The sequence below is a fragment of the Spea bombifrons genome, chromosome 9 (genome assembly GCF_027358695.1).
Source record: "Spea bombifrons isolate aSpeBom1 chromosome 9, aSpeBom1.2.pri, whole genome shotgun sequence".
Classification (NCBI taxonomy): domain Eukaryota; kingdom Metazoa; phylum Chordata; class Amphibia; order Anura; family Pelobatidae; genus Spea; species Spea bombifrons.
In genome coordinates, this window is record NC_071095.1 from 13,127,808 (window position 1) to 13,148,793 (window position 20,986).

The following is a 20,986-nucleotide window of genomic DNA, read 5'->3' on the forward strand; positions in this document are numbered from 1 at the left end:
ATGCAGATTGGCGTTGCACAGGTGAGGGAGCGGGCGCACCGCAGATGCATGCAGATCGGCGTTGCACAGGTTTGCCGCCAGGCTGCAGATCACTTTTGCACATCAGTGAATGCCCCGCAACACGTGTTCCAACCCTGATCCTTAATAGGCTCTTCTCACTTGCTTCATGTTAAGTTATAATCCGTTCTGCTGACCCCCATATTAAGAAATTGGGGTCACTGGGGACAGTCGGCTAAAGGAAGCACATGGCCAGCTAAACATGGTGTTTGACCGGCCGTCCGGGGGGGCCGATTCTCTTCCCTGAACAAATGATGTGCTGGAGTGGAGATCTGTTTGCTTCTTAGTTATTTTATTTAAACTATGCTATGATGGCGCCGTACTTGGCACTGCTTGGGGCAGTCTACTCTTCAGTCCTGCCACCTCCTCCTGGAAACCCGCGTGCTGACTTTTTGAGGTAGTGCCGGGTAGTTATCGTCTCCTCTTTCCTGCAGGCAACGAAGGAGAAGGAGGAGGTCCGGAGTCAGTTCCAGGCTGCGCTGCAGCAAGCAGAGAGTCTCCGCAGGGAGCTGTCCGAGGTTCTTGCCAGAAGAGCGCAGCAGGAGGAGGAGCTGCACCTGCGCGAGGTACGGCTGAGCGAGGCACGGGAGCAGCGCCTGGAGCTGGAGCGAGAGCTCAGGGAGTCTCAGGAGATCGCCGTCCGACTGCAAGGTAACCGCCACGCGTTTCACGCAAGGGGAGACGCTGGCACAATGATCAAAACCAGAAAGATACCTCCGTGGACGTGAGCCGTGTCATGTAGCGTGTGATCGCGCTCGCGTGTTTAACTCCTTTCTCTGTTACGATGTCTGAGCTGGGTCTGTCGAGTCTGATGTCTAAGTGGCCTCTGGGTGTGAATATAGTTGCGATAATGGTTCTCGTCGGCCGGCTCCTGAGCGATGAGTGCTTTTTGGGACGGACTGATGGCTTTCGCTCTCTGGTTGAATTGTAGGAGAGTTGCAGAGACAGAGCGAGGTCCAGCAGCAGCTTCAGGAGGACCGGGAACGGCTGCAGGAGGAGCTCGCCTCGACCAGCCGGGGCCGAGAGAAGAGTCAGGAGAGAATGCAGGCGCTTCAGGAAGAGGCCAAGCGTCTGAGCGCAGAGCGTGCGGAGATCAGCAGCCGTCTTGCGCAGGAGGAGAACAGCAGCAGGGAGCTGAGGAGGAACCTGTGTGAAGCCCAGAAGCAGGTGGAATTTGCCCGCGAGGAGTTGACGTCGGCTGGAAGGCAGCTGAAGATGGAGAGGGAAGTGCACCAGCGGGAGCTCGCGGATCTCAGGTTCGCGGCTCAGAGCGCAAAGAGCAAGCATGAGCGCAGCGTCCAGGAGATGCTGGCGCACTTCAGACAGGAACGCGAAGAGCTCGAGAAGCATATCCAAGCTTTGAAGGTAACTCCATATAGCATGCAGTACACGCTATAACCGTGTAATCAGCTCCTCAGTATCCCCCCTCCCCTGGGTAATGTACCTTTTCTGCCCTATCCGGAGTTATTGCCCCAGGCCTATGAGCGGTGTGTGCCCTCGGAGTGTTTTCTCCCATCTCCAGTATGATCTGTCATTCTCGGCTGGGGTTGCCCCGGGTCTGGTACCCCGTCACGTCTGAGATTCTGTAATTCTCGCACCGTGCTGATTTGTGGGGCTATGAATGATGTGAGTCCTGATCCACAATCGTGTGACCGCATTGAACGTTCCTCATCCGTCTCCAGGCAGAGCTGGCGGACAGTAAGTCGCTGGTGAAGTCTGAGCGCCAGCGCGTGGAGAAAATGAAAGTAGAGTGCGACAAACTTTCAGAGGAAGCGTCTCGGAGCAAAGAGGAGAACGTCGGCCTTCGCTGTAAATACCAGCTGGCCGCGCAGGATGCAGGAGAGAAGGTGAGCCGCGCGGGGAGTTCAGGAGTCAGATTATTGTAGGACTGTTACCTCTGATACAGGACAGTTGTTTGACACCATGGGACACGCTGCGGAATAAAAAGGGGATGGTGAAGATGTTTAGACAAAAAGAAAAGGATTTTGCTGGTCTTTGTGTAACCGGAGGGGCTGCAATTCTTCCCGGATCCACTAGGGGTCACTGTAGCACCGGTGAAGTCCTGCGTGTTGCAGAACGCGGCGTCCGTTATCCGCTCTCGCCGCGGCCGTCCGGTGGTTGTAAGACTGCTCTGTGTTCTCAGGCTGTGTATGTATTTCACACACGTGTCCGCGGATCCGTGACCTGCATTTGGGGCCACGCAGCACCGTCACCAACGTGTTTAGATTCCGCCTTCTCAGTGTCCGATCCGCGGATATGTCTTAAACCGCCGCGACTTTCCGATAGCGAATGTCTGCATTAAATTCCCCTCACGGCAAACGCCTCAAAAATCCATATGTGGGGCTGTCTGAACCTCTTGAGATCCCGTTTTATGGCGTCTGGTCTGGCAGGTTGGTGCTTTGATATCGGCCGTTGTGTGTTTATTGCGCATGTGGGGCATGCACGGGGTCTGTGTGTGTAGCGGCGCCACATGCTGTGATCTTGCGCAGGATTCTCTGTGTACAGTATGTGGTTTTTCCATTTCTTCTGCCAGCTCGTGATGGCGGCAGTAACCCAGGCGCAGGCTGAGCAGAATGCGCACCGCGGGAGGTCACCCCCAGGCGTTTGTAGTTCTCTCATGTGGCATTTCTTCAACAACCAGATGTGGGCCAGGAAACCGTCGCAACAATAAGCTGCAGACGTTCTCACGGTTCTAAGTTGGGGCCATTTGTATTTTCCTGGCCCCAGATGGCCTTTGTGTAGAAGAGATGCCTCGCTGTGCTGCGATTGTGGTACTAAAACAGATGAACGTGAAACCTGCCGGTCCGCATGCGATCGGTTTTGAGTTGCGATCAGACCCAGAAGCCCCCGTTTAATGGTCTGGTTGCTGCTCCGTAGTGCAGAATGACTCATTGTGAAATGATCACTACAGGGGCAGCAGGTGAACTCAATGCAGCAAGAGATCAAGAAACTGGAGGAAGCCGCGCAGGATCTGCAGGAGAAGCTGCAGTCTCTGGAGACCGAGCAGGAGACCGTTCTAAGTGCCATTGAGATAGAGATCGATGCTGCCTGTCAGCTCCTGTCCAGGGACTGTCTGGAGAGATTTAAAGTAAGGAGTCCCTCCGATTGTCCCGGCCACGGCGTGGCCCGCGCCGTCACTTTATTTGAATCGCCTCTCTGGGATATGAACTGAAACCGCTTTCTCTTTTCTACATAAGGCTCTGTCGGCCGGCACCCAGCTAAAGAATGACTCCCATTACTGGCTGGCACAGACCAAGGTAAGACCCGCAGTGACCCCTATTGCCTCGTCTCAAAGTAATCGTGTAGGAGAATGGAGTCATGGGCGATGCTTTCGGAGGGGATTTGGGTTAACAAACTGCGTTGGTGCCTTTTTTTTCCCTGTAGATAGCTGCGGCTGATGCCGCTAACGTGGCAGAACGCAGCCCCCATTACTTTTATTCCCGCTCCGGGACGCGATATGGATGTCCTCGCTCTAAACAGCCTAAAGCTAGCAGCTGTTTGCAGAGCTGACCACACAGAGCGAGACAGCTGGAGCGGCTCATTCATTCGCCTTCTCCCTCCAGACCTCTCCGGCTCCTTTCTCACTAGTTTTAGGCTTCTTTCATTAATGTTTCTTTAGGTTTTTAATATCTTGCTATGGACACGATACATAACCTTTTATGGCCTATACATTTTGGGGTCTAATAGGACAGACTCCTGGGTGGGTACTTCTAGCCCCCTCCATGATGCTGATGTGGGGCTGCGCATCTCTCGCCCCGACCCAGTATGGAGCAGCCGGACGCCTCGGTCAGGGCAGGGGACGGTAAATGTGACGTGCAGACGAATCTCTAAGGAAGCTTTTATATCGCGTGGAGATCACCAATGGGTCGGAACGTGCTTTTTATTTCTTTAAGCGTTATCGGCAGAAATGTAACCGTCATTACGTAAAATGAGCTTGTTTTATTTTGCCATAAATGTAAAATGTTTGACGTGGTAGATAAATGGAGCAGCGAGAGGATTTAAACGTGTGGGTACAGCAGGAGAAACGGGCGACTAGACCTTTCATCTAATTCTGCCAGCGGGTTCTTTGCACAGACTTTGTGGTTTCGTGTCATTGTTGGCCGTTCTGTCCCGCAGACCAAGCTGCAGTGGCTGTGTGAGGAGGTGAAGGAGCGGGAGGAGAGAGAGAGGAAGATGGAAAGCCGGCTGCAGCAGGCCAGGGAGCAGCTAAAGGAGCAGAAGCGGCGCCGAGAGTCTGAGCGCGAGTCCCTGCGTCAGGAGATCCGCAAACAGCAGCAGCAGCTGGAGGAGGCGCAGCGGGAGAGCAGCGGTGAGTGCCGGCGCCCCATCTCTAACCTGTAACCCCAGATCACCGCGGCGTGCGGACCTGCCCCCTGTGGTGTATGACGAGTAACACACACAGATATCTGATATCAGGCTGCAGGAAACTGTCATTTGGAATTCTGACACACAGCTATATATATATTTATTTATTTAGTTTGGTTCTTTTCTAAGTAAATAATTATTTTAGTAAATAAAAAGGCTCACCCTTCGGCCCGGCAGCTTCTGACCGGGATCCCGGCGGCCGCCCGCAGCATTAACGCACGGTTTGTGTATTGTGAGTCATGTTAATACAGCGAGAGAAAAGGGGATGAGTCGCGCATGGTCTGAGTGGGCAGCAAGTTGATAAACGGAGGTGACCTTGTGGCTATCAAAGTATCAATGATGCCCTCGGGGTGTAACTTTACAGCGTGTGGTTTTTGTTAAGTGAGCAAAAGCTCTGATTCTTCCTTGAAATCGAGTGGCCGTGGATCTGTCCGATGAGGGGAAACATCAGGCCGTCGTGGGAATTGTGTTTTCGGGATCCTGGCTCTGTCTATGAATGCCTCGATCAGCCAAAGGATCCCGTAATATCCTTACCTTGTGAGATGAGTCTGTCCAGCAGCTCCAGGTAAACGTCAGATTCTGGGCCGGTCGGGGCCAATGGCTTCAGCCCTTTCCAGATTGTGACTCTGACCATCATTCGGGGGAATCTGGGAACGGCAGCCGTCGGAGAGAAGGGGTCGTTCTCTCTCTTGTATGCGATGGTGTTGAGCTGCCGACACGGAAGGGGGTGATCCGGATTCTGAGAAGTTCCAGCTGCGGTAAATGTAGTTTATCTGAGGTATCCGCCATGTGGTACGGAGGTGTACGGGAGGCATTTAATCCCATTAAATAACGCCATTGGCGACCGTCTGGGTTAGTAGGCCTCGGTGGCCCTGAGTAGGTAGATTCCCCGGGTAGTCGGGCCGATGGTTTGTATCCAGGGTCGGAAGAAGCCTTTATTATAGATCGTAGCATCGTCTAACGTCATTGCGCTTCATACCTTTTCGGGATGACTAAAGTCGCTTGCAGCGAGAATGACGCAGCCTTACGCGGCAATGTTCTTTTTTATCGTTTCGTAATTTTTTTTTTCTGTACACGGGGTCACGAGAGGCGCTTAACCCCAAACAGCCGGCGGGACTCGTTCTGCGCGTCTCTGTGGTGGTCTCCTGTTTTATTCGGCTGCACAGAATGTACTTTTTTTTTTCCTGGCCATTTCTGGAATTCCCAATATATAAACCAGAAGAGACCGACGCGAGTCATGTGTTCCGCTAATGGGCTCTGACATCCTCGCTCGCAAACCTTCCAAAGTCTGGAACAATGGAAGCCGCTTCATTCATTCCTCTGAACTTGGAGAGAATTTATTTCTTAATTGTTCTGCCTCAGCAGAAATATTTATATCTTTTTTTTATGATATATGCAAAACACATGTTTTGTGTTCGTGAATCTGGCTGCAGCCGAGCAACAACTAAATAAAAGGAAAATGCTTCGGTTTTTTTTCTACTTCTAGAATTTAAGACTTTTTTTATTTGATTATAATCTTTGTGTTTTGTGCGAGTAAACAGAACCAAATCGGGTCAGCGGGGGCCGACATCGCGATGTTTCCAGCAAACTCTATTAGATTGGACTGTATTAGAGATGGGCGGCAGTCACGCCAGCCTGCGGTCTCTCGCTTGTATCCCAGTCTTGTGAAGGTTCTGAGGTTAGGCGTCATCTTGCCTTATTCTACGATATTCCGGGCTGCGAGCTGAGGATCTGCCAGTTTCGAGGAAATCGTGTGGAAAGGAGGTCTAAACCCAGTCTATGTACTGGCTTCGCTCGGCTGTCTCATGTGCTGCAGCGGGGGGGAGTCCTACCTCATAACGAAAAGCCAAAACCCCACCGGCAATATCCCCCCTAACACCCCCAACTCGCGTGATCCGGACACCGCTGTGTGAATGACTGCCTCATGCGCCCGCTTTCTGCCCATCCTGCGATTATAAAGCACTTTCCACCAAGCTGCAAACGCGGCCTTAAAATACTCTTTAATTTCTAGCCCCGGGAGTCGCTGTAATGAAACCGAGAATCAGCCAAATAAAGAATAAAATGATAACCGGCCTGAGGAGCGCATGAGACGAGTCTGTAACCCTTTCACTGCCCCCCCCCGCGCCCCTATAACGAGCGTCTCTTCTGCCGGATCCCATCATCGCCTCTGTTTATTCTTAAAATTCCATTTTATCCCAAAACAAATGTACCCTGTGCCCACTTTAGTACGCAGAATGTGCTGCAGTCTCCGCGGCTGCGGCCGGCGCTCTCTGCGGTCTCTGTGGCTGCGACCGGCGCTCTCTGCGGTTGCCGCTGCCTGCAGTCTCTGCGGCCGGCGCTCTCTGCGGCTGCCGCTGCCTGCAGTCTCTGCGGCCGGCGCTGTCTGCGGTTGCCGCTGCCTGCAGTCTCTGCGGCCGGCACTCTTTTGGCTTACACTGGTTACGCTTTTCATGCGTCTGTTTACTGATGATACCGAGAGAGCTTCTTAGTGTTTTAACGTATTAGAAATATTTTGGTTATCGATTTTTCTCTTCGATGCGCCGCTCGGGTCCCACTGACTTCTCTCGTTGCAGCCATAAAGCGATATTAAGCGCACCCGGCAGATATCATGTTGGCTGACAGGAGAGGGACGCGTCATACAAGCTATAGGTCAGGCTTAACTTTTCATTCTTCGTGTAGTCAGAACCTGCAGCAGCGCATGCAAATGGTAGCGAGCGTCAGACTCCTGGTCCGTGCCAACTTCAGTACAACGTGTGAGCTTCTAGGGAAGGGTTTCCTCCGTGATTTCGATTGACTGCGGCGATACTTTGCTATTCTGCAGCCAAGATCTTCTTTGAGTCGCGCATGGGCTCCCGCAGCACCGTGGCTGGCTGTACAGCTCTGACATGCAAACGCATTCCCTGCGGATTCCTCTTTGTGAGGGGACGGCGTTGATTGGCGCGTTATGAATTCTGATGCTCAGCGGGGCGCGTGGAGTTTCAATGCCGGGCGGTAAGCGTGAGGTCAGTGCTGACGACTGAGTTGAGAAGATTAAAGGAGAGAAAATCTTTTGCGTTGTCTTTTTGTTGTGTTCATGCGTTGGGTTTGCGCACACAGGAGAGAAAGCCAAGGCCTGGCCCGGGGATCGCTGAATGAACGCCGTTCTTTGACTATAGACCGGCCCTCTGCGTTGTGTCGTGGATTTAAATCCACATGCGATTGCAGCGATGGCGTGCTGCCACGTGGGGGGGGGGGCTCCAAAGCCAGGGGTGCAGATTTATATATTCTCTATGTTGGCTGATAGGTTACCAAAACCCGGTGATTGACCTCCAGACCTGGCATTCCAGACCTGGCATTCGGTGAACTCTTTTCTGGGGGATTTACGTGGAGATCCCTGGCCTCGTCTGTCACGTTTTTATTAAACCGGAATCTCCTCTCGGTGTTCAGTAAATTATTCAATCATATCCTATATAAACCCGTTGCCTATAAAATAACGGGTCGTTCGGATGAAATTGGGACGGGAGTTCTGGGTACGCTTGATTTTTTTTTCATTTTGTGTTTGCTGAATTTGTGAATGGAGCCGGCGCGTCGGGACGTGGCTGTTCTTGGAGTTAAATGTGGAAACCGCCTCGACCTCCGTCTGCTGCTGGGTTTTGTGGCACGGACTTGCTAAGCCCCTGGGGCAGTCATGTTATCCGTTATGCAGACCCCGGCGCACCGAGCGCATCTCAGGGCCGTTTGGCGTATCGTCCCTGTTTGTATCTCTACGTTCCCCGGGTGCGAAGCTGTAACTTTACTTTTAAATCCGGATCAGCGCTGGGCTCCGGCTTCCCTCCTTTCTTTGCAGTTCTCTTGTCTCAGACGTCTGACCTCCGTGGAGATGAAAGAATGGACAGTCCGGCACGAGCGGCGTTTCTGTTCATTAATTGCACCTCCATTAGGTGTCCTTTCTGTGCCGCTCATCCACCGCCGCTCCGGGTCACGCCGATGCACTCAGACGCGCTGCTGCCCACTGGTTATTGTATGACTCAGATATGAGATGTGCAGCCGGGGCCGCTCTGCCGCCCCCTCCTGGCCGCTCTGCCGCCCCCTCCTGGCCGCTCTGCCGCCCCCTCCTGGCCGCTCTGCCGCCCCCTCCTGGCCGCTCTGCCGCCCTCTTGGCTTCTGGCGGGGCTTTGATGTCCCCCCCGTTATCAGGTTTCTTTATCTCTGGCCTTGAGCTGAGCCAGCCGCACACAAATCCCTCTTGGAGAGCGTTTATGTGCTAATTGGTTTTTGCTCTGCTCCTTTTTTATTTATTAAAACCAGCTTTGTCTTCCATAAAAAGCATCCGCTGAGCCGGACGGTCTGTTTTTAAGCCATTCGCACTGGATTTAGATCTTTAACCCCTTTCACCTCGCAAGCATCTATTAAACTAAACTGTGATCTGCTCCCTCCGTGTTCTTTGTCCGCGTTATAAGTCATGTTTAGCAATTACTTGATTATTTGTTCCCGTGTATTTGGGAAAATATTTTATAACAAATATAATATGTTAGGGCAGCGAGACCCTTTTCCGAACTGCCCACCACTCCTTCGAGATGCTGACTTGGGCTTTATTTTTTTGGGGTCTGTCTCGCTGACCATGCCGCACAGGGCTTTGCTGGTGTGGAACCAGTATACTGAGCAGCAGTGTTGGCAGGGGTTTCCAGTAACGAAGGGCCCGTAGAGGCGGTTGGGCGCCCTGATAACCCCCCCCAAGATCCCGCCAACCTGTAACAGAGCATCATGGGAGTTGAGCTGCCGGTGGCTTTGCTTAATATGGAGACGCTGGAAGCTGTCCTGATTCTTCGAGGAGGTTACGAGGAAAGACTCATTTTTATCTCTGCGCCCGGGGCTTCTCTGGAGTCTGTTCGGGGCGCAAAGTAATTTGCTGTCTCTCCGTCTCCCAGCTGGTCGCTTTGGAAATTCTTAAAGCCATTAGCGGTGTTTCATCTTTCTGTTTTACACAAACTTTTCTCTCCCTCCTATCCTGTTTTCCGCTGCAGTAATGAGCAGCATTTTGGGCCAAATTGTTTGTGCCTGGAGTTTAGATTTTGGGAAGGGCACGGCCCCGGGACCCTCATGCCAGGCGTGTCTGCTTTGCATTAAAACCGCAAGAACATCTGATTCCTCCGATCTCGGCCGACGAGCCGAAGCCCTAACCGGCTGGGCTTCCTGGCTACATAACAGTCGAGCCGTCTGCAGCTCCGGCGAGCAGGCGGTTAACGGCGTTCTCTTCTGCAGATAGATGTGGTTTCTTAATGACTCAGTGAACCGAATCCCCCAGAAGCGTCCGATGTTCGAGATCTGGGGACGGACGTGCAGAGTTTGTAAACTTGGAAAAGAACAGCTTGTGAGCCTGGCCTGACTCTGCCTGCGTGTCCTGCCGTGATCTTGGCTGCTTGGCACAGAGATGACCCAGGCGATGTTTAATGGCTGCCATCTTTGTCTCTAACAATTATTCAGATTTTAATGCCCCCCCCCCTTTAACGGGAAATGGATTCATTTCGTTTATGCGCTACCCGGCCTTAAATTACAGACTAAATACAATCATGAAGGATAAAGAACCTGCCGTGCAGCTCGATGGGGTCGGGTTGCTTCGTTCACTGACGGCGACCATTACCAGCAAACCGTGCAAAGTCCATTTAGGGCAGATTCATACTACCCCAAGCCTGTCCTTTATTCCTGTATGAAACCAGTCCTGTTAATTAAAGCCTAGTTAGAGCCCCTGGGTGAGGGCGGATGTGGATAGGGAAGGCCGTACGCCGTATTGCCAGAAGTAGCAGCAGCCCTTGATAACCCTAGGGGGCAGTACCGGGTATCAGGGCATTACTGCCGTGGCAGCGCATGCTGCTTTTCGCCGATCTCCAGAGGTTGCGCCGGTTCGAGAAGTTATTTTGCCGCATCACGCAGGTCGGACCCCCGGCTCTGCGCCCCTCGTGTAGATCTGCCCAGCTTTCACAAAACGTATTTTCCATATTTTTTGAAACGGATGTTACACACTTATTTTTGTAATCCAATTAAGCTTGTAGTTATCCTCAAAAACAAAACAGAAATGTGCGTGACCTCACCTTACCTTTTATAGCACGGAGTCCTTTCCTTGGCGAGCGCAGATAAGTCGGTGGCACGCGTTTCTGCGAGGTCACAAGGTAGCCAAGAGCCCCGACTGAGAAAGCTTGACTGTAAAGATCGCCGGCACTTCGTGCTGCGCGGCTGTGCTGGGGGGGCTGTGGGTCTTCTGGTCAGATTTGGGTAAGTATCTGGGTAATGCCCCTTTATCGTGCCTGCGTAACCCCTGCTGTGCTGGTGAATGCAGCGAGGGAGCTGTAGCTGCTTTATCTGCGGCGGGGGGGGTCGTCGTGTTTCTTACCAGCTATTCATTTATTTTATTTAGAAATGCTTCACGTAGAAGCTTTTAGTTATATCCGTGCGCAAAGCCACTTTACTGTGCTACGCATGCCAAGAGAAGCTCTAACACCAGCCGTGCCTACTGCAGGCAACCCCCCGCCCCCCCCCCGGGTACCGGCCGCAGCGACTAAAAAGGGGGTTTTATCTGTTCCAGTTACCTCTTCAACCTGTGAGCCGCTCCAGCGGGACAGCAAAAGGTTTGTTAAGGGAATAGAATCTGTTTGCTCGATAGCTTCTATTATGTTGTGCGCATGCATTAAATGCGTAACAGCTTTAGATATTTATGTTCCTGGGCAGATAAAACACGTCGCTTCCATCCACATATTGTCCTGGGTGTAGGAAACGCAGCATCCCTTGGGGCCAGATAAAGGGGGGAGTCCAGGATGACAAACGACAGCCTGATCACCCGTAGGTGACTGAAGGGGTTAAACACACGCAACAAAAAAAAATAAAAAAAAATATATATATATATATTACAAAATACGCACAGCAGTATAGATAATGCGATAAGATCGAGCCCTGTGAGCGGCGGGCCCCTCTGTAACGTCCGCTGTGCCAGAGCGCGCAACAAGTCATCAACATCACGCCACCCCCCCCACGCCAGAGCGTGCAACAAGTCATCAACATCACGCCACCCCGCGCCAGAGCGTGCAACAAGTCATCAACATCAACGCCACCCCCCGCGCCAGAGCGCACGACAAGTCATCAACACCACCCCACCCCCCCGCGCCAGAGCGCGCGACATGTCAAACCTGAAAAAACCTGGCTAATACCCTAAGGGAACCGGGTCCAACGCAAATGGATTAAAACACACAATATTTACCTTTTATATGTTTATTTTAATCCGTGTCGCTCTCTTGGCGTGTAATCGGCGGCGTGTAATTTCCATCATGTGTTTAAATGGAAAAATGGATTCTGCGCCTGCTTTCGGTGGCAGATTCAGGGCAGCCGTGGAAAAAGCTTAGAGCTGCCGCAGCCAAAACCCCTGTGTCTGTGTGCTGCGTGATTCCACACTCTATAGAAATGTACACTTTATATCCCGTTGTCCTGGCGATGCAGCTGCCGGCAGAGCTTTCCATCCTGACTCCCACTCAGTGGGTCCTCGTAACGGCCCCTCGGCCCTGACAGGCGCATTCCACGGCTCCCCAGGCAGTGAGATCCCGGCCAGCGCCGTTTGCCTGCACTCGCTTACATTCTGTTTTCTCTCACATTTGCTTAATTAAGGCAACGGAGTCCAGGGCAGGGAAAGCAGCCCGGGACCCCGCGATCCCCTCTCACACACAGCAGGCCAGGGGTGAGCCGAGGTAACTGTACCCTAGAGGATGGGAGTATTACGCGTTGGAGCGCGAGGAACAGAACGGGCAACGGCTTCATCTCCCACCCCAGCTATATAGCTAGAAGGGGCAGGGATGTGCGTTGCTTTCACAGCTACGAGCAGATCGGCGAGAAACGCCCGTCGTTTCTCTGTAACTTCTGCCGAGTTCTGATAACTTGTGTCCTCTCCATGCAGCCGCAGCCCAGAAATCCAGGCTGACGAGTTCTTTCCCCGAAGTGCCTCCTCGGGTAGCATGTTCCCTTAGCACATGAAATCGCTGTGTGCGTATATAGATCATGGAGTCGCCTTATAGAGTTGTGTTCCACCCCCACCACCCATCCCTCTCTAGTTTTTGTACGAGGAGTCTCTGGAAAGCGGGTAATTTGTAGCACATTAGACAGCCTGGTACTTGTGCGTTTTCTTGGCCTCCAGTACTAGGAGGCATCCCATTCACCTTTGGGGAAGGATAAGGCAAGATTTAACCCGCCAACGACTCCCCCTCCACCTCTGGAGTCTGTCTTCACTGGGCTGATAATCCTTATTGATGACTCAGTGGCTCTGGCACAGAATGACACCGGCCCACATCAAACATTGCAGGTTCCAAATGGGTTACTTGGCACCATGGAGACTGCTCATGGAATCTGCCCCGCATGCCGCTGCACCGACTGGCAGAGCTTCTGTCTGCTGCGCACAATCCCCTCCACGCCTTCCAAATCACACGCGGGCTTTCATCAAGTCAAATAAAAATGCTGTATTCTCTCCATCAATCTGCTCGGCCGCGCGGTCATGGGAGTTTGGCGAAAATCCTTTAATCACAGCGCACTCGGTGACCTGGCGTCCGACAAGCTGGAATAACTTTCTGAAGCGATGGCTCAGAGGCACCGGGGGCCTGAAAATAAATGTGACGGCGAGGCCCAGGTAACCAGAACGGCAACGCGCGCCATTTACAATCCTGACGGGCGTGACGCAGGGATAGCCTGAGCTGGTTTCTGAATTTCTGAGCTGGTTTCTGAATATGTGCAAATGAATTTCATTTATATAGCGCCAACGATTCCCGCAGCGCTTCTCACGGACTGTAGGAACGTTCAAAGGCTCTGCCAAAACTAGAAGACCTGATACATTCGCTAGGGAGGTCTTGGCTCGCAAGCTCACAATCCACATATATAATGATAATTATTAGGATATTTAGTTTGCCACACGGAGAAGTGCATTGCGTTTTGGTCAATTCAGTGGATGGGAAGCGGTCGTATAAACCAGTGAAACGCAAACCGCTCCCCGTCCGCGCGGCTCTCCCCGATGAATAGATTCTCGCGTCACGCACGCGTGTTTGTTTTCGTTTCTGTCTTAACTCAAACACTTTGCACCGATAACACCCAAAGTGAGAGCGGTGATTCTTTGTACATTTCCTTGTGTGATGGGTTAAAATAAAACTAATGCCCTGGAAACATCTGATAGTGATGTCATACATCGACACGTCTAGTAAAACCCCCCAATATCTTTTCATTTTCACTTTAAATAAGTAATCTTGTGGATTTTAGAAGCACTTTTCTCGGGTCATTTTTATGCAGTAGGAGTTGGTGACTCTGTGTCGGCCGCATCGGTCTCTGTTTATTCCACGAGTAGCATCTGGTAGCTGCCAAGTTTATCTGGCGTGTTGGGTTTTACATGTTGTTTTCGAGGCTGTGTTTGTTCTGTAAACACGCTTAGCTAATGGAGACACGGGACCCTTGCACTTTGACCCTGACACGGATTCTGAGAATGCCTGGGCTCTCCTGGGAAGCTCTGTGGGACACGAAGGGGACCCGGATCTACCTGGAATAACTGCCAGAAGCCACAGTCCAACTGCTGCTCCACGGCATTAAAACAATTCTACCTGTGGGCACAGTCACTGGGGAGGGAAAACAGTTACATCTTCATACTCAGCGGTGTAAAATGCGATGTTCTGTAAGCGGTATATAAACTGCATAGTTGGTCGTCTTCCCGCTAGGTAATAGCATTTAAAGAGCGATGGGTGATAGTGGTGAGGTCCGGGGCCCTTGGGTCAGCCTGGCATCACTTGGGGCAGCCTGGCATCACTTGGGGCAGCCTGGCATCACTTGGGGCAGGCTTACTCGGACCCTGCATTTACCGCTTCCAGGTGTAACGGCTCAATGTTCGCTACACGGTACGGAGATGAGAACACCGCGCTTCCTTACACAGCATCGCTTGCCCTTTGTATCCGGATCCTGCGTTGTTTTGTTCGTTACTAGTAAATGCAGGACGGGAAGGTGCTTGGCCATCAGTGACTCTAAAACGGATGGCGTCTGTAGTCGCTTTCTTGTTATACAGCAGATGGAGATTTAACAGAAGTCTATGCGTTCTTCATCATCATCATCGTTATTGTACTTTACGGTCGGTTACCCTGTGATCTCAGCCCATGGCTGCTCGCTCCTGCTCAGTAGATGGCCCTTTCTCGGCTGGCCATTTGTTTGTTGGTAGTCACCTGCAGTTTTAAGGAGTTAAAATACAGATTCCATCCAAAAAGATTGAGGAGGAGACGTAATGTTTTTATAAACCTTAACATCTCCTTTCCGGTGCATCTTGTCTTTGTATAAAGTATTTTTGCGAAAGCCCTTTGAGGAATTTTGTGTGTTTAGCGCTTGGCTTTCTCTGCTGATTGTGGCCTAGATGGCTTTTTGTGTATTTCTCTAGGCTTTGGCCACTCTTTGGAAGCGTCTGATGATCTATTGCTGTTCTTTTCTCCCCGGTTTCTCGGAGCTTGGCTCACGTTTGGCGCCTCTTTTCTCTGAATTCACCAAACCTCTGTGAATTAACGGACATCGCGTAGTTCCAATCTGATAAGGCTGACTTTTGGTCATGAGGGACGTCTGCCAGAGTCCAGCTGGATGTCAACAGTTCTGCAGCTCGGCTGCGCCTGCACATCCGTTAGATCGGTGAAGACACAGGGTTACACGTGCTAGACTCCTGCCACAGGGTTCCCCAAAAATGTCATTGTCCAAATTCACCTCCCTCTCGTGCCTTCCTTCAGAAGCCTTAATTCTGCATTTTGGCTTCACTTCCAGCTCTAAACCCAAAGCTCAACTTAATCGGTTGGGTGATTTGAGTAAAACGTATTTTCCTCTGGAACGCGTACAGTTTTATTAATCTTGTGTATAGCGCCCATATGCTCCACACTATAAACCTCAAGGACTGTATCTTGTGTTTTAAGTTAGAATAAAACCAGCGGACTGTCCGCAAAGCTGGTATCCACGGAAAGCTTGCAGCGAGCGCCGCGTGCCAAAGGGTTAAGCCAGAGAAGCACAAACACATCTATTTTGGAGTGACTAATACTCCGAGTAGGAACCGGAGCCAGATCTTGCTTTGTTATCTTGCAGGAACTCCCAGTTAATGCCAGGCGCAGCCAACTGGAGTGATGGGCACACATTCAAATCCCATCCCATGCCTGGGATTATTGCTGCTGGCCGGCCCGCCCGGCCCACCTTCCCTCCACCACACCTTCCGCTACCGTTTAACAGCTTGTTTCACAAGTTTTATATTTAGACTATTTCAACAGTTAGTCACATGCCGATGGCGTTGGTTATAGGGAGGAGAGTTATATAGGGGAGCGTGCCCGTGGTGTCTTATTCCGGTAATAACGCCGGCCGTGTACACTGTCTTTTCAGGACATAATTACACTCGCGTATTTACTATAACATTAGAGGGTCTACCTTTTAACCAGGATCTATTCTGAGGTGAGTGTAGGCTCAGCTTGACAGCTGTGTTTCTGTAACTTACCTTAAGACGAGGGGAGAAGAGCTGCAGCCGATTGGGGGGATCATTGGCAGACCCTCGCTTGATTTCTGTCATTTTTCCTGGTTTACTCGTCTTTCTTGCTCATTAAATTGAAAAAGAACCAAACCCTCCCAAAAACCTTACAAGCTAAAAAGCATTGCGTACCATTGTATGTTTTTTTTTTCTGCTGTGTTTAGCTGTTCCGGAGAGCTTACAATCACTTTTTTTTACTGCACTGTTTATCTCTGTGATAAGACCCGCGTCTCCAGTGAAGAGAATCATTTATTTTGCTGGAAATTTGCAGGAGTGAATTAAAAGATAAAGGAATCAATAGAATGCTGTTAGGAAAGTGAAATAAAGGATGTTAGGCGGAAGGGAACGCATTAAAACCGGGACGTGAAAATCTACCGGCCGAGGACCGTTAGGATTGGGCCGCAATCTAGTTCTGTGCAGACGTCCTGATTCTGGATTTCTGTACCATGTAAAACATCACGTGTACCCCCCCCCCCATTATACTCCAAAGCAACACACCTTCAAGGCTTTAGAGCTAAGCTCTTGAGTAAATTTAGTGACGATTATACCTTTATTGGCTAAATTAAGCTTTCAGGCCCATCTAGATCTTTTCTAGATATACACTATATGGACCAAAGGAGATCACATTCTAAAGACAGACATTAACATGAAGTTGGTCCCCCTTTGCAGATATAACGGCTTCCGCTCTTCTGGGAAGGATTTCCGCAAGATTTTGGGGCTTTTGTGTGATTTTTGCCCGTTCATCCAGTAACGTTTGTGAGGTCAGACACTGATGTTGGACGAGACGCCCGGCTCACAATCTCCATTCCAGCTCATCCCAAAGGTGTTGGATGGAGTTGAGGTCGGGGCTCTGTGCGGCCGGTCAAGTTCTTCCCACCTAACTCATCCAGCCGTGTCTTTACAGAGCTTGCTTTGTGCGCTGGGCACGGTCACGCTGGGTTAGGAAAGGGTTTCCCCAAACTGTTACCAGAAATCTGGAAGCCGAGCATCGTCCAAAATGTCTGTGTGTCCCCTTCCGCACCTCTCATTACTGTCTGTGATGTCATCAAAGTCCCTGTTGGTGTAATGGTCAGGTGTCCCAATACTTATGGCCATGTATTTTTATAAAGTACAAAACACTCGGCAACTGAAAAGCTGTGTAAAAAGATCTTAGCGCATACATTTGTTTTCGGTCTGTACGGATTCCATTTGAAATGACGTTTCCCATTTGGGGACGGGTCCGGTTTAAGATGGCTTTGGTTGTCCGTCACAACGGTTCCCATCCTATTGCATTTCGTTCCAAGGTTTGGATCGCGGTTTGTAAATGTGACGTCTTATTCAGCAGATTTAATATGCGAGTAGCACGAGGAACCGCTGTTGGCGTATGTTGACGTTGATGCTTCATTTGGAGAGGGGTTTGTGAGCCCCGACATGTTTGGTGACATCATGCGGATGAGATGGTGTCCGCTCCGGATGAATGTATTGGCGTGGCGGAGTGCCAGGTCACCGGGAATAACTGTCCTTTTCCTCTAATAGCACAGCCTTGATTAGATCGGTAACATGTAATAATCCTTTGTTTGCGTTTCCACTATCCGAAGCTACAAAGAAGAACCTGATTTCACCTTTCTCCTTTTTCAAAAATAAATCTTAAAAAGCTGATAAAAATGTGCATTATTTTTCTACAGGGTATCAGTGTGTACAGAACATTGTGTGCCAAAACACTTCTAATGCGATTGTGCAAATACTCGTGCTGGATGTGCTCCAGCTGAGCCCAGCCCAGGTGTACCTGATGGATGGGGGACTCACACCCCTCTCTGCTCAGCTTTAATCTCTTGGCCCCGTTCGCACTGTTATTAAAAGCAGAAACACCCCCCCCCTCATTAAGCCGAGCTCCGGAATTCTGCCACTCCGAGGGAGTTCTGCCCGGGGTAGAACATAAAGCCTTCCGGGCAGCTAGAAGGGGGACTTATAAAGGAACATGTCGGCTCTCGGCACTCTCCAACATTAAATGGTGCTTTATCTCTAAGAGCGGCACTGACAGCGATCACACTTTGGTCTTTACCAATTCTTTAAGGTTTGGCATTTGAGTTGCGTTTTTATTCAGATATCGAGGGGAGCTAAAGGGAACGAGCCGTGTCCGGGGGACAATACACGCCAACGGGTTATACACTGATCAGGAATGAAAACACGTAATGCGACGGGTTGCCATGGACCCGCTAGACGAACGTCATTGGCATTGCGGTTACTGACGGGCTGCACCTTCACAGCACTGGCTGTCGCGTCTCCAGCTTTATCACGGTCCTGAAGTTTGGGTTATAGATGTTTGGGGAGTAATTGCCCGCAGGAAAGGCTCAGCTGGTCCTGTGTAATGTATAGTTTAATTTACACTCGGTTACATGTGCTTTATACAGGTCTACCTGAGCGGCCCCTGCAACAGAGGCCCTTCATAATGTAAAGTGAAGTCTGTGACTCTTCCTCGTGAATAAACCCCACGAGCTGTTATTTATGTTGCATTAATGAGCTACGCGGTTCTGATGGATATTTTGCAAATATAAAAACTGCCGCACTACTTGTGAAATAATTGATGTATCATCTCCTAGGGATTGGGACCTGCATGTAGCCCGATTCCCTTCGTCGTCGCAGCCGCGCTGATCGCGCGTTCCTGAAACTGCCAAGGTTTTGCTTTTTAACCAGCTTCCTGATGCTAGAATGTAGAAAATGAGGGTAGTAACATAGAGCAGCTTCCCACCAGAGGTGGCCGGGATGTTAAATGAATGTATTTAGAAAACATGGTGAATGCAGACTGGATCAGGACCGACGGGCTCGGCCGTCGCAGGTGTCTATTTCACGGGCAGCGGGAGATTCTCCTGCACCCAGCGGTAGAACAGAACTTCCACTTGGCATGCACTTTGCGTGCCCACAAAACCACACAGCTAGCGTGTCTCGTGGAATAAATCACGGAGCACAAAGACCAATTTGATGGTTGTAAGAGCAATAAATAACGGTCCACAAAAACTGACCTTTCCAACCCAAACACATTAATTCCATCCCAGCGGCCTCAACGGGCAGATACTGTGCTGACAATACTCCATGTAAAGGTGGGGGGCTGAGGGCTGGCAAGGAAGCAAAACCAAACAGAAGCCGCTCTTTGGTTTAATTTCCTGCTCCTCTCGCACCACCTGTGTAAACTTTCCCGCGGTTAATCCATAAGATTTTCAACGTTCCTCTTGAAGTTCTAGCTTCCTCCGTCTAAAGCGACAGAGACTGGGCTTACATCCCCCTCTCTGCGGCGGGACCAGGGAGGTGCGGGGATATCAGAGCCGGGTCAACCAAAAAAGAGCGATTCCCAGCCGAAGGGAGTCTCTCCATTCATTGGACTGGGAATGCGTGTCTGCGAGCCGTTTGCCCACGGCATGAGAGGAGAATCGAGTCGCGCAAAGCGGGGTAACAGAAATATCTGTGGATCCCTGACCTTCGGGTTCCTGGCCGTTTTGGTGAACGTGCAGATTGGCGTATGAGGTCTATTCTCCATTTTGTAGGGTTTCCCAGATTACGCCGAGGACTGCCTAATCCCTTTCTTTTCCCACCAAAACATTGTCTCAGTCATTTAACTTACCTGAAGGCTTGCCGGGTCGCGTAGCCCAACTCTTTGCGAACGCTCAGAAACCCTTATCTCTTTATCCCCTTTTTCCCATCATCCTGCCTTTTGGAACATGACCGTTCACAGCATCCGCATGGGATTTGGATCATATGTTGTCTCAATGGCTGATGAAGTGTAGAATGTGTCTGTTTAGAGGACTCGCGTGACGTTGAAATGTTCTCTTGGCTGCAGCGCCGTTCACAAGTGATTTTCCTGGCTCCTCTGGCGCCGAGCGTTCCTTGGCACTTCGCAGAGTCCACGGACATTGTGCAGCTTAATTATTACCCAGAATCCACAGCTCTGGGCCAGATCAATAAATACCCCGAATCTGCAGTTTTGCACAATTTAATATTTGTGCGGAATTCAGGGGCGTCGGGCCGTTCGATGATTACGCGGAATCTCGAGGTTTGCGCAGAAGTCAGAGCTGCTGTGAAGTTTGATAATTACCCAGAATTCACCTTTTCTGATGTATTAATTATACATAATCTGCAGATAAACTACTGCGAAAACACGGTTTTGTTTCAGTTCGATGAATACGGCACATGACGGCTGTTTTCAGAGAAATGTTTGGATCTGTCTGACCGAGAGGGCCGGTTTCAGAGAGAGGTTTGGATCCGTCTGACCGAGAGGGCCGGTTTCAGAGAGAGGTTTGGATCTGTCTGACCGAGAGGGCCGGTTTCAGAGAGAGGTTTGGATCTGTCTGACCGAGACGGCCGGTTTCAGAGAGAGGTTTGGATCTGTCTGACCGAGAGGGCCGGTTTCAGAGAGAGGTTTGGATCTGTCTGACCGAGAGGGCCGGTTTCAGAGAGAGGTTTGGATCCGTCTGACCGAGACGGCCGGTTTCAGAGAGAGGTTTGGATCCGTCTGACCGAGACGGCCGGTTTCAGAGAGAGGTTTGGATCTGTCTGACCGAGAGGGCCAGTTTCAGAGAGAGGTTTGGATCTGTCTGACCGAGACAGCCGGTTTCAGAGAGAGGGTTGGATGTGTCGGACCGCACATGCCCAGCTCTTTGTATGAACGCCCGGCCCCGGGTGCCGCTGCATCAGTTACACTTTCTTTTTCTCGGATTCGTGCGCTCTTTACAGGGAACGGCCTCTTCCAAACCCAGTAAAAGTAGCTTGAGAGAGTGCGGTGAGTGGCAGCCCGGGCCGGTTATGTTTGAGGTGCCGGCACTGCGCAGGGAACGCGCCGCGAGAGCTTCACAGAAGCAGGTGATTTTCCACGTCTGTGCCAACTCCCCTCGCTCGGGAGATAAACCGTCCTGCGCGATATCTTGCTGCGACACTCGTGCCAAGCATTGCAGTTTGTGCGCTTATTATTTTCCTGACAATCATTTCATATCTCGGCTGCTTCTTGCTCGCCCAGCAAAAGCTCCACAAACTCATTTTACTGAAGCCTATTGAACGCAGATAAATCTCCCT

At 50.9% G+C, this 20,986-nt stretch overlaps 1 protein-coding gene across 3 annotated transcripts in view; it reads left to right on the top strand.

Annotated features, from left to right (window-relative positions):
- The window catches only part of CEP128 (centrosomal protein 128), a 42,680-nt gene that overhangs the window by 13,680 nt on the left and 8,014 nt on the right, over window positions 1–20,986 (top strand). For all 3 annotated transcript variants that reach the window (XM_053475356.1, XM_053475357.1, XM_053475358.1), the window contains 6 exons: window positions 492–708; window positions 989–1,422; window positions 1,740–1,904; window positions 2,969–3,145; window positions 3,255–3,314; window positions 4,174–4,366. In XM_053475356.1, the coding sequence (XP_053331331.1) occupies window positions 492–708; window positions 989–1,422; window positions 1,740–1,904; window positions 2,969–3,145; window positions 3,255–3,314; window positions 4,174–4,366 (1,246 nt within the window). The remainder of the gene's footprint in view (window positions 1–491; window positions 709–988; window positions 1,423–1,739; window positions 1,905–2,968; window positions 3,146–3,254; window positions 3,315–4,173; window positions 4,367–20,986) is intronic.